We start from the raw sequence: 16,658 nt of genomic DNA on the forward strand, positions 1-16,658 counted from the left end.
GGCAATTTTCTCTGTATAAGTGAAAGGAGATGGGAGGGAAAGGGTGACCAATACAAGCAAAGCATAGAAGCAATAATAGTGATGACAATAATAATTAACTCTCATCAGGTGTTTACTAAGGGTGAGTTCCTATTTTAAGCATCTCTTGTGAATTAACATTAACTAGCTTACATTCCTTAATTCTAGACCAAGGCAAAAAATTTCAAAGATGTGTCCAAGTGGAGAGTTATAGACTTTAAACTCAGATATAACCAAACAAGTATCTCCACGTCCACCTACCTGTGACTTTGTCCCATAGGGAATTGCAGACTTTTTGCCTGAAAGAGAGTGAATCATTCTTGCTCTCATTGGAGTACCTTGAGATACAATCTGAAATAAAGCCAGAAATATTTATTTCAATTTCTGTAACATGGCATTATGTGGATTTTAATAAGATAGCTATTAATTTTAAAGTGTGATTCTGAAATACAGTGTGTCCGTAAAGTCATGGTGCACTTTTGAACGGTCACAGGAAAACAACAAATGACAATAGAAATGTGAAATCTGCACCAAATAAAAGGAAAACCCTCCCAGTTTCTGTAGGATGATGTGGCAGCATGTGCACATTTGCAGATGATGACGTAACACCATGTATACAGAGGAGCAGCCCACGGCCATGCCAGTCGAGATGTGAATGGTACAGAGGAAAGTTCAGTGTGTTCTGTGGCTCACTAAATTCGAATCTGTGACCAAAGTGCAATGTGAATATCAACGCATTTATCACGAAGCACCACCACATAGGAATAACATTACTTGGTGGGATAAGCAGTTGAAGGAAACCGGCAGTTTGGTGGAGAAACCCCGTTCTGGTAGGCCATCAGTCAGTGATGAGTCTGTAGAGGCTATAAGGGATAGCTACCTAAATAGCCCTAAAATATCTGTATGTTAGCCCACATCGAACTGCACTGAATAGGTATGAAACTGGGAGAGTTTTTCTTTTATTTGGTGCAGATTTCACATTTCTATCATCTTTTGTTGCTTTCCTGTGACTGGTCAAAAGTGCACCATGACTTTACAGACGCACTGTATTTTTAAAAAAATAAAAAATTATGTAAAAGGCCATGGAAGCACAGTATGGTGGAAACTTATTGAAAACTGTATTCTTGAAAATTTTAGTTTTTGCTGTTTTTGAAACTTTAGGTTTTGGAATGGACTTCAAGTTCATTGGGTCTAAATAGAATATTACACTTGAAGAAAGTGTTTCATTGACAGAGAAGTTAAGTGATTTGCTCGTGCACAAAAGAGCAGTACTTGGGAGTAAAATCCAGGCCTCCTGAAACCCAGTGCAGGGTTTTCCCACACACAGGCCTAAGAAAAGTGTAGGAATGCAAATGCAACTTATATTGACTTATATTATTATCTTGAAGACCCATTGTCAGGAAAAGTCCTAACAAGAAAAATACATTATTTCTGTTCACAGTTTTAAGCTGCATGAAAGACAGGGAAAAGTTCAATGACACTGAGACCATGTCAGTACAATCTACTACAGGCACACAATCTTTATCCAAAACCTCGGGGCCCATTGGTTTCAGAATTCAGAAGTTTTCACATTTTTGAGAGGTAGTTTTATGCATGTGTGGCTATTTCATAGTACCCAGCAGGGTCCAGGACACCATCTCATAATCAAACAAGATGTTTCTGTAAAACATAGTCACACCAAATGAAAAAAAGATTAAAGCCATAAAAAGTCTCACACTAGGTCAAATTTTCTGCTGACTGGGTGTTAAAAATCTTTTCATTTTTGGAGCTGTATGGAGTATAGAATTGTGGGTAAGTGACTATGAACTTATAAAGTAAGAGAATGGAGTTTGCCTGCCTACTCTCGTCCTAATGCCAACTTAGATATCATTTTCTATAGGCAGAGATTTACCATCCTGTTGAGCACACATGTCAGAAGTAATTATCAAGTGGGGTTGCAGTATTCATCTGCCCCATGTTGTGTGTCATGCTCTGGATTCCCCCGGGTGCTCAAATGTCAAATATTCACCCTCTTGCCAAATTTAGAAGTTTGAAAACCTTTGTAGAATGAGTGTCTGTATGCAGAGGTTCTCAGCATTCAATAGTGCTTTGAACCGGGATGAAATCAAGACCATGCAATTGTTGAAAAACAGCAAGTATTACCTTTTATAAGGAAAATGCTTTAACAAGATACCTGATCTTCCAGGCCAATGGCTTTTAAGGCTTGTCGTCCTCTATAAGAAAGGGCCAAGTTAATGCTTCTTCCACGTGCAAATTTAGCCACTCGGATATCTAAGACATTGGAAGTAGACTCCATGTTACACACATCTCCTTATATCCTGGGACAGGATAAGCATGTAACACTGACTAACTGGTGTGATTGGAACCAAATTAAAAGACCTTGTTAACTTAAAAAAAATACTAATAATAGTAAATTTGTATTCAATGAATTGAGATAGTAGAGGTTTAAAAATTCTAACAGTTCCTCCTTTGTTAAAAATAATATCATTTTAAAATCTAAAGAGAAAGAGGTCAGAGAATGAGAGCCGAGTGTCACAGTTTTGAGTATTTTCTTACCTTCCCTAGCTTCATATACATCAACTTGGAAATTTCTCTTCGCAAGGAAGCATGCATTTAATGATCCAACCTAGGAATCAAAGCCATTTTTAAGTATTTCCATCTGATTTCATCAGTATAGGGAATTAAAAAAAATTATTTATTAATTTTAGAGAGGAGAGAGAGACAGAGAAAGGGGGGAGAGAAGATGGGGGAGGAGTAGGAAGCATTAACTCTCATCTGTGTCTTGATCAGGCAAACCCTGGGTTTCAAACTGGTGACCTCAGTGTTCTAGGTCCATGCTTTATCCACTGTGCCACCACAGGCCAGGCCAGTAATTTTTTACTGGCAAAATGCAGCATTGTATGTGGCTTGGCTAGCACACTGATTTACTCAGTCATTACTAGAAAGTACCACTTGCAACAATAATGAGATAATTCAAGATTAAATGCTGTAATTTTAGAGATAGATTTCTTTATATATTTTTTATACTGAGATATAACTTTTATATAGAAAGATGATTAAAACATGTATACATACAGTTTACCGAATAATTAGAAAGCAAATGCCCACATAACGATCACTCTGGTCAAAAAGCAGAACATTACTACTCCCCCAAAGCTGCCCTACTTCTCCCCAATTACAATCCCCAACCTTTCACCAAAAGGTAAACATTATGCTGTCTTTGTGAGGACCTATCCTTGGTTCTTCATAGTTTTAGTGTTTAAGTATTATATTATCACTAGTCAATATAGGTTAATTTTCCTTGTTTTTGAATTACAAAATTAGGACACATATGTATTTTTTTTGCATTATGTTTCTTTAACATAACAATGTGCTTATGAGATTTATTCATATGATTGCACATAAACTCAAGGTCATCTATTTTTATTACTCTATGATCCATTGTTGTATGAAATCTTGCAGATGATTTAGCCATTCTACTGTTGGAGGACATTTGAGTTTTACCTGATTGGGGAATATTATCAACAATGCTGTGAAGAACATTTTTTTGTACATGAATTCTAGTACATAAGTGTAAGATTTTCCTCTAGAGTTTTGTACTTGGAAGTGGAATTCCTGTTCAAAGGTTGATGTTTCTTTACCTTTATTATGCCACATATTTCAACATACTAGTGTGTTTTCCAATCAGTAGCTTCTGGGACTTTATGTTTGCCAGCACTTGATGTTTTCAAACTTTAAACATTGTGATTGGAGGGTAATATGGGGAGGAGTGTGCTTTAATTTGCACTTGACTGATTACTAAAGAGGTGGACACTTTTTATATATTGATTGACTATTTAGAGATCCTCATTTGTGAAGAGCCTGTAAAGTCACTTGCCCATTTTCTATTGTGCTGTCTCTTTTTTTAAAAAATTGACCTTTTGAGTTATTTATTGGTCAAAGTACAGAGTTTTTGTCATTTTTAAATGTTGCAAATATCTTCTTGTATTCTGTGGCTTGTTTTTAAACAATGTGGTATCTTTTAAGAATAAGAAGCTCTTTATTTCATTGTAGTCATATTTATCAGTATTGTACATTATTGTTAATGTATTTAGTTTTTTTAAGTTATAAAAATTATTTTAGAGAGAGAGAAAGGGAAAGGGGGGGGACATCAATCTGTTCCTTTATGTGCCCTGACAGAGGATTAAACCACAACCTTTGTGAATTAGGACAATGTTCTAACTAACCAAGCTATCTGGCCAGGGTGCATTTGATATTTTTTTAAGAAAATTTTTCCTACTCTGAGATTATGAAGAATTTTTTGTCTATTGTCCTCTCAAAGCATTACCATGTTGCCCTCCTAATAGCTTTATGTAGGTTGTAGTGATTTATCTACTGCCTCATCACTAGCAACTTAAATTTGGTAAGATCATCCACACTTAATTATCACACCTGAATTCTCAGCAAAATTCAATCAATGATGTTAACCAGCCTCCTTTCTTGAGACACAAAAACTATTATTCATTTTCTATTTTTCTTCACACATACCTGGCCATTCCCTCTTTTTCTCTTTTGCCCTTGCAAAGAAAGACAGCTGAATGCTGGGATTTCCCAAACCTTCATTATATAGTCCATCTTCCACACCCACGAAGATGAAAACACATACATCTCCTATGCAGATCTCTTCTTTGAGCTCATGCATATGCGTGTTGAATTGATGTAGCTTCTTAAATGTCTCAAAGCACCTTGGAATCAACAGATTCAGACCAAAATGTGTGACCCTTGCCCCTCATCTTGTCAATTCTCTGCAATTTTTCTTACATCATGAGTAGTATTCCATCCATCCAGTCGCTGAAACTAGAAACCTAAGAGTCACCCTTGGCACCTCTCTTCCCCTCATCCTCCATGTGTAATTCATTCCAAGTTCTGCCAATTCTACCCTATAATGTTTCTCCATCTACTCATCTCTTTCCATAGTCACCAGTCTCCTTCTAATTATTATAATCATTATGCTTGACTAATGCCCGGTTTTCTGTCTCTTCTACCAGCATTCACTTGGTCTTTTACCATTTGTTCTCCATAAGCAGCCATTTGGAATATGTTGAAATAGATGATTTGAATGAAATCTTCTGCCAAAAAGAAAAGGAAACACAGAGAGATGAACCTGGCATTGGGAGCCATGCCTAGGGCTATTTTGCAGGGCAGATACCAGAAAATTTCAGCAGAATTTTGATAGACTCATGGAATGACAAGGACAAAAATCTGAAATTGAGGACACCCACCCAACTTTCTGCTCAGGAATATTTAATAAACCCACAGGCTTTGGGCCAGGACTCTAAACAGGTACATCCTAGGAGAAGGGTAAACTGGAAATAAACCAATGGTCAAAAGGACTAAATTTTGCCTAGCAATCATCTCTAATTCTGACTGGATTACATTCATCTGGGATTGCCAGTAACCATAGCCACCTGATAGAAGCAAACATAATCTTCTCTACAGAAAGAATGACATCACCATAAGCCTCACAGTTTCTTAATACTCTTCTTAATTATGTATACATTCTAAATGTATATTTAAAATATATTCTTAGTAATTTTTTAAATACATAAACCTGATCATGTTACTCTTCTACCATAGCCCCTTTTTAGGCATCTTTCATCCTTACCATTCTTCTCCACCCTACAGAGGATGTAGCATGAGTTACTTCTGTGACCATGAATCATTTTCCCTTTCCTCTTTACCTATTGAACACCCACTCACAGCAAGTCTCCACTCAGCTACACTTCCTCAAGAATTCCTTACGTTGACCAGTCTAACTACCACAACCCCCCTCTTATGAGTTCTCATAGCACTATGGACTTTCCCTTTAAGAAGCCTTAAGAGTTGAATTGTGACCCCCCCCCCCAAAAAATCATATGCTGAAGTCCTAACCTCACTACCTCTGAGTTTGATCTTACTAGGAGATAGAATGATTACAGAGGTATTTAAGATAAAATGAGGTCATTAGGGTGGAGTCCAAGCCGATTTGACTGGTGTCCTTATATCCATAAAAAGAGGAATTTTAACACAGAGATTTGCATAGAGGGAAGACAATGACACCAGGAGAAAATGACCATCTACAAACCAAGGAGAGAAACCTGGAACACTTCCTTCCTTCATAGACCTCAGAAGGAACCAACTCTGCCTACATGACACCTTGATTTCCACCTTTCAGCCTCCAGAACTGTGAGACAATAAATGTTTGTTCTTTAATCCACTTGACTTGTGGCACTATGGTAAGGCAACCCTAGGAAAGTACGTACTACAAAGAGCTTATATAATACAAAGTTTACAACCACAGAGTGGTTTAGTAATCAATGTCTGTCTAGCCCACTATGCTGCAAACCAGTTTTGCTCACCATTTAATCCCTAGAGTCCATTGTGTTTGCAACAAAGTGCCTCATAAATATTTGTTGTATATAAATAGAGAGTATAGATTATATTTTTAACTAAAATTTGTAGCCAAGCCAAGCTAAAATTTATTGAGCACCTATTTTGTATAACTTAATCTGCTAAACTTTAGGAATTGAAAAGTACCAAAATAAATCCTTGTGCTCTGTAATATCCAATTTAGTTAAGAAGAAACAAACACATAAACCAGTCAACACTTAACAAATCACTTAGGAAAGCCCACTTTTTACATAAAAATTTTGCAGATTCCCCATATTATTTGAATTTCTACTATAGGTTGGTTAAAGAGAAGAAGGAATAAGTTTAATCACAGAACATCTACATATACTTTAAAACTAATTATATGTTTGAGCCATATAATTTTATTTCATTTACCCAAAGTTTTGGGTGCATATATATGGAGTCCTTTCCTTGAAAAGTAATTCTGGGCCCAGGGGTAAAATCAATGTTCATCAACTGTAAGAAATGTACCATTCTAGTGGGGAGATTAATAATAGGGCAGGGGATATATAGGAAATCTCTGTACCTTTCCCTTAATCTTGCTGTGAACCTTAAACTGCTCTAAAAAAGAAAGTTGTAAAAAACAAACCAATTGATCATTTATCCCATATGTAGCCACTACTGATACTAGGAACACATTTTTTTTAAACATTTGCTGCATCTGCACAGACCTTTACGAATCATTTCCCTTTCAATCCCTCAATCCGAAGTGACTTTGCCTTTTATTGCTGTCATCATTTTCCAACACCAATCAAGCTGCCTCAACTTCCAGTGTGACCTGGTGCCCAGCATAGAAAACTGTGTGTCTTGACCTCTTTTTCATCACTTTCTCTGCTCCTTTCCAGTGGGGCTATGGGTTCCTTTCTGTCTCGCTAGTTATGGCTCTTTTGATTTCATTTTGGGTGATTGCCTTTCGTTAATTACAAACATTGTCTTGATTGTATTTCTGACTTCCTTGCTTTCTTCTAGATTATGAAAAGTTGCCTATGTCCCTTCCACTTGCATGGTAGAGAATATCTAGCCTGACCAGGTGGTGGCACAATGGATAAAATGTCAACCTGTGACACTGATGACCCAGGTTCGAAACCCCGAGGTCACCAGCTTGAGTGTGAGCTTCTAGACACAACCCCATGGTCGCTGGCTTGAGCAAGGGGTCACTGGCTCAGTTTGAGGCCCCCAATCAAGCACCTATGAGAAGCAATCAATGAACAAGTAAAGTGCCGCAACTACTTGTTGATGCTTCTCATCTCTCTCCCTTCCTGTCTGTCTCTGCCTCTGTCTCACTGTCTCTCAAAAAAAAATGAACTGTAAGCTTATAGTAAAATTCATACAATACATTCTTTTCTGAAGGCTAAATTGCTTGACAGCATTTAGAAGAAAAAATTATAAAAGGAATTAAAGGCTAAAGAAATAAGTCTCACTGAGCCTTGAGAGAAAGAGAAAGGTTTTGTGAAATTCCTCTTCCTTTCACAGTGTTAAAATTATAACAGTCTCTTATGGGAGTGGAAAATGGGAAGGGGAAAGGATATCTACCAATCAGGAGGCCAGTAAGGTGGGGAAAGTTGGAATGTGGCTGGAGGAAGTAATTTAGAAGTGGGTCTTTCCTATTGAGAAAGTAGCCCAAGTAGGAATATGAGTAAGACATATAGTCACAATCTAAATACATCATCAGTGAGAACCTCATATAGGGAAATGACCTGAGAGTTGAGACTGAGATCCAGAAGCAAGAAGTCTGTTTATCTATTTCCTGGTTTTGAGGCTATAGTGGATTAACAGAGCTAACAATACACAAACAAGAGTCTTAGTAAATAGGCTCAGTTCCAAGCCAATGGTGAACAAATGGTTTGTTTTTGTGGAGTGTTTTTTTTCAAAATTGATACCAGGATCTGAGCAGAGAGAGGCTGAATTGGGTGGAGATTTTGATTAAATCCTTTCCAAGTGTGGCAAGTGTTAATCCTTACCTCTTCAACCTGTATGTGGTTGTCAATCAAACGTGTATGACACATAAGGTTTTAAATATAACCTTGGCTCATGAAAGTACCAGTACTAGAAAGAATAAGGGCTGGTAAGATCTTGTATGCATTGCTTACAATTATCTTTTCAAGTTGAATATTCACTCACGCATCTGATAAACCTCTTTAAGGAATACATCCAAGAGATAACCCAGGAAACATGTGCCAGAACACTCAGAGTGGCACTTTTCATAACTAAAACAGAAAAACAAAAAGACTGCAAACACCCCAAATAGCCATCACAGAGGAACGGACAAATAAATTATGGTATATTCATACAATATAATGCAATAATATGAGTAAATTACTAATGCTATAAGTGAAAGAATAAGTACCAAATTATTTCATATTGTAAGATTCTCTTATAAAACAAACATAACTAAAACTAAACCATGATATAAAATTGTATACATAATTTTAGAAGTATATATGTGTTTTTAATATTAATGTGTATATATATGCTACATATGCACATATATACATATTCAAGAATGAGAAACAAGAATGAGGCAATGCTTATAATGGGTGAGGAGAAGTCCAGAGGTTCATATAAATCTGGCAATATTTTAATTCTTGTGTTGAGTGGTGAAGCCTAAGGTACTGCTCCTGCTTTTTATCATTAACATGCAAACAAACATAAAAGTAAATAAAGCCTGATCTGTGGTGGCGCATTGGATAAAGCATCGAAATGGAAATGCTGAGGATGCCGGTTCAAAACCTTGGGCTTGCCTTGTCAAGACACATGTGGTAGTTGATGCTTCCTACTCCTCCCCCCTTATCTCTCTCTTACCCTCTCTCTCTCCTCTCTAAATGACTAAATAATATATATATATTAAATGAATAATTTAATATATATATTAAAACCAGGCAAAGACAACCAAAGAAAGAAAATTATAGGCCAATATCCCTGATGAATATAGATGCTAAAATCCTCAACAAAATATTAGCAAACCGGATCCAACAATATATGGAAAAAATCATACACCATGATCAAGTGGGATTTATTCTTGGGAGGCAAGGCTGGTACAATATTTTCAAACCAATCAATGTGATTCATCACATAAACAAAAGAAAGAAGAAAAACACATAATAATTTCAATAGATGCAGAAAAAGCATTTAATAAAATCCAGCACCCATTGATGATCAAAACTCTCAGCAAAGTGGGAATACAGGGAACATACCTCAACATGATAAAAGCTATCTATGACAAACCTACAGCCAACATCATACTCAATGGGCAAAAATTAAAAGCAATCCCCTTAAGATCAGGAACAAGGCAGGGGTGCCCCCTTGCACCACTCTTACTCAACATAGTCCTGAAAGTCCTAGCCACAGCAATCAGACAAAAAATAAATAAAAGGCATTCAAGTTGGAAAAGAGGAAGTAAAACTATCATTATTTGCAGATGATATGATATTGTATATAGAAAACCCTAAAGTCTCAGTCAAAAAACTACTGGACCTGATAAATGAATTCAGCAAAGTGGCAGGATATAAAATCAATACTCAGAAATCAGAGGCATTTTTATACACCAACAATGAACAGTCAGAAAGAGAAATTAAGGAATCTATCCCCTTCACTCTTACAACCAAAAAAATAAAGTACCTAGGAGTAAATTTAACCAAGAAAACTAAAGACTTGTACTCGGAAAATTATAAAACACTGATAAAAGAAATCAAGGAAGATACAAACAAGTGGAAGCATATACCATGTTCATGGTTAGGAAGAATAAACATCATTAAAATGTCTAGATTACCCAAAGCAATTTATAAATTCAATGCAATACCAATTAAAATACCAATGACATACTTCAAAAATATGGAACACATATTCCAAAAATTTATATGGAACCAAAAAAGAACACGAATAGCCTCAGCAATCTTAAAAAAGAAGAATAAAGTGGGAGATATCATACATCCTGATATCAAGTTATACTACAAGGCCATTATACTCAAAACAGCCTGGTACTGGCATAAGAACAGGCATATTGATCAATGGAACAGAACAGAGAACCCAGAAATAAACCCACAGCTCTATGGACAACTGGTATTTGACAAAGGAGGAAAGGACATACAATGGAGTAAAGACAGCCTCTTTAATAAATGGTGTTGGGAAAATTGGACAGCTACCTGCAAAAAAATGAAACTAGACCACCAACTTACACCATTCACAAAAATAAACTCAAAATGGATAAAAGACGTAAATGTAAGGCATGAAACCATAAGCATCTTAGAAGAAAACAAAGGCAGTAAGCTTTCTGACATCTGTTGCAGCAATATATTTGCTGATTTACGTCCACGGGCAAGTGAAATAAAAGACAGGATAAACAAATGGGACTATATCAAACTAAAAAGCTTTTGCACAGCCAAAGACAATAAGAACAGAATAAAAAGACAAACTACACAATAGGAGAACATATTTGACAGTACGTCTGATAAGGGATTAATAACCAAAATTTATAAAGAACTTGTAAATCTCAACACTAGGACGACAAACAATCCAATCAAAAATGGGCAAAAGAAATAAATAAATACTTCTTCAAAGAGGACATACAGATGGCCAATAGGCATATGAAAAATGCTCAACATCACTAATCATTAGAGAAATGCAAATTAAAACCACAGTGAGATATCACCTCACACCAGTCATAATGGCGCTCATCAACAAAACAACACAGAATAAGTACTGGCGAGGATGTGGAGAAAAGGGAACCCTCCTGCACTGCTGGTGGGAATGCAGACTGCTGCAGCCACTATGGAAAACAGTATGGAGATTCCTCAAAAAATTAAAAATCAAACTGCCTTTTGACCCAGCTATTCCACTTTTAGGAATATACCCTAAGAACACCATAGAACTGTTCCAAAAGGAGAAATGCACCCCCATGTTTGTGGCAGCATTGTTCACAATAGCAAAGATCTGGAAATAGCCCAAGTGTCCGTCAGAGGACAAGTGAATTAAAAAGCTTTGGTACATATATACTATGGTATACTACTCAGCCATAAGAAATGATGACATTGGATCATTTGCAACAACATGGATGGACCTTGATAACATTATACGGAGTGAAATAAGTAAATCCAAAAAAACTACGAACTACATGAATCCATAAATAGATGGGACATAAAAATGAGACTCAGAGACATGGACAAGAATGTGATGGTAATGAGGGGGTAGGGAGGTGGCGAGGAAAGAGAGAGAGGAGGTGGGGGAGGGGAGGGGCACAAAGAAAACCAGATAGAAGGTGACAGAAGACAATTTGACTTTGGGTGAGGGGTATACAACATAATTAATGTCAAAATAATTTGGAAATGTTTTCTCTGGACATATGTACCCTGATTTATCAATGTCACCACATTAAAATTAATAAAAAAAATATTTAAAGAACAACAACAAATATATACATATAGATATTTTAAAAAGTAAATAAAAATGTGTTCCCCAATACCAGTCATAATAATGTGTCCTGAAATAAAGATTATGATAATTCCAGTTCTGTATAACTGAGATTCAAATAAAACTTTTAAAAAAATGGTGGATGTCACTGAAGTTTAGCTAGAAGGGCTAGTAATGTAGCTAATAAAGTACATTTATTTTCTCTTCTCACTTTCTGTAAAATGTGTTTGATCGGGAATAACTGTCGGTGCCTTCTTTAGCTGTTACACTGCCCCCCCCAAAAAAAAAACTACCCAAACTACTAAGATATGAAGATATAAATGAAAAGGAAAATATGTGCACACCACTCTAAACCCACCAAAAATTCTATTTGAGAGCACAGCTGTTCCTTGAATGAATAGGGAAGAGGGTGTTGAGAAAAGTGAAGACATTGGGAGGGGCTATACTCCAGGGAGCCAGAAAAGCATTAATGATGCCAGGTCTGGGAGTTAAGGCTTGATGGAGATAAGACAGTTCTCTTAAGGGCATGGGCAATTATGAAAAGTCTCTCCATTCATTTTGAAGCACCAGAGTCCAGAATAAACTCTTGTGATCCTAAAATAATCTGTAAAATCAATGCTTTATTAATAATTGGTCTAGCCTATTGCTGTGTAAGCAGGGCTCTGCGGAGATTCCTTGGTTACCAAATTACGGATTTACCCAATTTTCTGTTCTTTCTTTTTCTGTCTTCTCTTCCTTCTTTGCAAGTCATGTGCTTTGGCCCCACCCTACCCATGATTTTGATGACTAAGTTACCAACTAAGAACATCCTTTTGGGATGGCATGGATGGACCTGGAGAACTTTATGCTATGTTAAATAAGCCAGTCAGGGAAAGACAGACATCATATTATTTCACTCATGTATGGAATCTAATGAACTAACTAGAAAAATAGCATCAGACCTGACAATCCCCCTAACAGCTGTCGGGATTGGGAGGCTGAGCAAGGGAGGTGGAGGATAGAGCAAAAAGGACAAAAAAAAAAACAAAACCCAAAACCCAACAACAACAAGTCATGGACAGAGACAATAGTGTGGTAACTGCCAAGAAAAGGGGAGCTGGAGGAGGGTATGGAGGCATAAACAGTGATGGATGAAGACTTGACTTGGGAGGGCAAACACACAATACAGTGTACAGAGATGTATTGTAGAACTGGGCACCTGAAACCTGCATAATTATGTTAACTAGTGTTGTAAGGGGTTAACTTACAATAATTACTTTAAGTGGCTGAGTCCCAGAATTTCCTGTAAGGAGTTAAGGCACTGTAGATAACTAGGAGCTAAGTTCATAAACCTTAATTTTCATTTTGTTGGCTAAGAAATACAAGGAGTTCTCTTGCAGAAAGTTCCCAGAGACATCACAACCTTGGGCCGTTCCAGAGCAACATCAAGGACACCCCATAGACCTGTGGCAGCATTCCAAGGATATTCCAGGGAGCACTCCAGCAGATCTGTCCCCCACCTCCTGCACACTGCTGCGTGACTAACTGCATGCCCTATAATGAACTACTAATGTCCCTAAGAAATGTAAACTGGCCAGTCAGCTGAAACTGTTAAGGCAGTTCCTTCGGACATGAGTCCCTGTCTTCTCAGATTGCTGGCAATCTAAATCAAAGACACTTTTATACCACTCCAAGCCTGTTTTTATGACTCATGTTTCTATCCCATGAAGCTGAGTGAAGAGCAAGTGGTGAAGTAGAAAGTTCCTAAGAAGATGAGGCAGAAACACTGTGTAGGGCTGATTTGGCATCAAGACAATTTCTAGAGTCTAGGTCCATGACAGAATATAATAGCTATAGCTATGAGACACAAACTCAGCATCAAGGTCAAGCTGCTTTGAAGGCATTTTCATCAGCAATGGCCACTCACTTGACCTGAATTTCAGAGGTAGGGTATGATTATCAGTAAGTCACAGAATCATGAGTTGTCTTACCCTGATGTTTTGAATGACTTTACCCTTTAACCTTTTATGATGGGCCAAATGTAGAAAGAATAAATCACAAAGCACTGTAGTGAGGTTGCTTGTCAGCAGGAGAGACAGAAGAAATGTTTTAACAATACTGTAAAATACATCTTCAGAGTATATGCCGTAAGGGTGGGCACACCCTCCAACAGCAGGTGACAGTGGAGTCTGGAATGCTCGATAGACCTTTTAGTTAAAGTTCTAGACTTCATCCAAAAAATGAGGGCTTGAGTAGCTGTCACTAAAAGAGTGCTTGTTGGCTCTGGTAATTTCTGTCCTACCTGTAAATGCTGAAAATATGTAGTCATCGCAAGCAGTATTTCTGAATACAAAGGTCATGAGTATAGACATAGCTTAAGAATGCAGGTACAGATGAGATAGCCTTGCTTTGACCTCTCTGGCTTGTCATGTTGTAAGAAAAGAAACATGACTTGAACACAGTATAAGGCAGCTTGTATATCAGTCTTTTAATGCTCAATTGACTTGTTAGAATTGGAAAGCTCCACTAACTCCTTCTAGCCTGAGAAGTAGACACGGTTTTTCAAATCCTTTTTCAAGTTAGTCCTTCAAAGGACTTATATTCCCTATGACATCATTCTGATGAAAAACATTGTCACTGGCTTGAGCCCAGAGATCACTGGCTTGAAGCCCAAGGTTGCTGGCTTAAGCAAAGGGTCACTCACTCTGCTGTAGCCCCCTGAGTCATGGCACATATGAGAAAGCAATCAATGAACAACTAAGGTGTTGCAATGAAGAATTGATGCTTCTCATCTCTTTCCCTTCCTGTCTGTCTGTCCCTGTCTGTCCCTCTCTCTCTCTCTCTTTCTCTCTCAGAAATATATATAAAATTTCCCCAGTTCTTCCCTACCTCTCTAAGATACTCCACAGCTGCATCCTGTTTGCATTTCTTTCCTACTGCTCTCACTGAAATTATTTATTTTTACCACCAAATCCCCAGTATCTAAAAAAATGTTGGCACATAGCAAGAACTTAATAAGTTTTGTTGAACACATGAATTCTCATTTTATGCCAAATTTTGATAAGAAAAAAATGGACTGAAACCCAGTATAGAGAATTGACAACGTATGCCAATATAGCGTGTAATAGCATTCCTTAGCAGTTTGAAATTTTGAACGAGAAATGTTAGCGGAAGTGTCATAATATTTTGGGAGAAAGACAATAAGGAAGGCGGAAGAACCAAAGCCAAAATTAACATATACTATATACACATATGTGTGGTATTAAATATTCTAGTCTGTATACTGCCTAGAACAGTGTCTGGCACATACTAGGTTCTCAACAAATTTTTATTGAATGAATGAATAAATATCTATGAGCTTACAAATGGTTAGCCCAAAGGTGAAAAGAAAATGATTAACTGAAACTAATGGAGACATTCTGTTGAGAGGGGCAGACCCATGCCAAACAGAGCTAGCTTTGGCATGATGACAAGGGAAGCAGAGAGACCCTCTCATGTATTATATTTTGCTGCATGGAAAGCATGTCCCCTCAAGGTCATCTCATCTGCTCAGTGATGGGGCACTGCACTTCGGTGCCTGGGGTACTCCCTTAGACCAGCCAGATAAGTCAGATATCAAATAGGTATCATTCTCAATTACTCAAATAACGAGTGAGTGCCCAACATGATAACTGTGCACTAGCTTTATATTTCATGACACTTAATTTTCATTAGACAGTATAAACTGCCTTATTAACCCAAATGAGGCAAATGATTTTAATAAAATGACCATTTGGGGGAATATATTTATTAAAAAATAAGCAGTCAAGTTAGAGATATATTTAATTTTCTTTATCTTCTGTTTTTTCTTTTTAAATGCTAAATTGAAATGTCAAGGGAAAATGGATACCTTTGTATTTAATGGCAATAAAATAGCTTCCCTAGAATAGAGCAAATTAAAACTAATACTATAGTTAAAATACATGTATGTAAACATCAAAAAGTTTTCAGAAGAAAATAAACAATTTGTACAAGTGATTAGTAATAATCAGTAAGAGCAATGATAGTTAATACAATACCATTAACAAAAATAATATCCAAATAGATGCTTACCAATCCACCACCAATGACAGCTATTTTTTTCCTTTGAGTGTCAGATGAATCCATGACTGTTGAAGTGTGCTCCATAATCATTGTAGCTTCTATCACAAAGCAAACTGTGTCTCCTACACACAGATTTCCCCCAGTCTTTATACTTTGGCAGACAGACCAGCCAGTGTTTGTTCTCTTTGAAATTACAGAAGACATTTAACTCCTTAATAGCCCACAGCTTTGCTTCAAGAAAAAAAGAAAATTCATTACACTAACCAAACTTTGAAAAAGCCTGCCAAGTGGAGACACTCTCTGTCTTATGTGGAGACACAGGAACTTTAGTCGCACAGTTTTAGGTCTTTTGTTCTTCTTTTTCTACCGCAGGTATTTTCTTACTCTCTGACTTTCAGTTTCATTCACAATTAACCATGAATGAAAATTCCCTTGTCTAAAGCCTCAAAGCATCTTAAACTTCTCTTAGAGTGAGATAGCATGATTGCCTAATAGAATCCTGAGTTATTTTTGTCACTAAGACCCTTGAAGAATTTCACTTAAAGGGGCCTCACAGATTGTCTTGTACAGATTCTACCAGGAAAAATGTTTTGCCTACTCTTAATATTCTCTCAGCAAGATTTTGAATTGTGTAACTGATTATACTTTCTTTTTCCCCCCTGCATTGCACTCTAGAAATGATAAAATCTAATTTGTGCATTATCTCACCAGGGGAGATGATTAACAATTTGCTTCTTGTAAAC

The 16,658-nt window shown here is 37.0% G+C and overlaps 1 protein-coding gene across 1 annotated transcript in view; it reads right to left on the minus strand.

Annotated features, from left to right (window-relative positions):
• Positions 1–16,149, minus strand: part of KMO (kynurenine 3-monooxygenase) — a 48,411-nt gene extending 32,262 nt beyond the window's left edge. Inside the window, 4 exon segments of the mRNA XM_066383423.1 lie at positions 280–369; positions 2,192–2,289; positions 2,575–2,644; positions 15,925–16,149. Coding sequence (XP_066239520.1) covers positions 280–369; positions 2,192–2,289; positions 2,575–2,644; positions 15,925–16,119 — 453 coding nt within the window. The 5' untranslated portion in view covers positions 16,120–16,149.
• Between the last annotated feature and the right edge of the window lie 509 nt (positions 16,150–16,658).

This window comes from Saccopteryx leptura, chromosome 1, assembly GCF_036850995.1.
Source record: "Saccopteryx leptura isolate mSacLep1 chromosome 1, mSacLep1_pri_phased_curated, whole genome shotgun sequence".
NCBI lineage: Eukaryota > Metazoa > Chordata > Mammalia > Chiroptera > Emballonuridae > Saccopteryx > Saccopteryx leptura.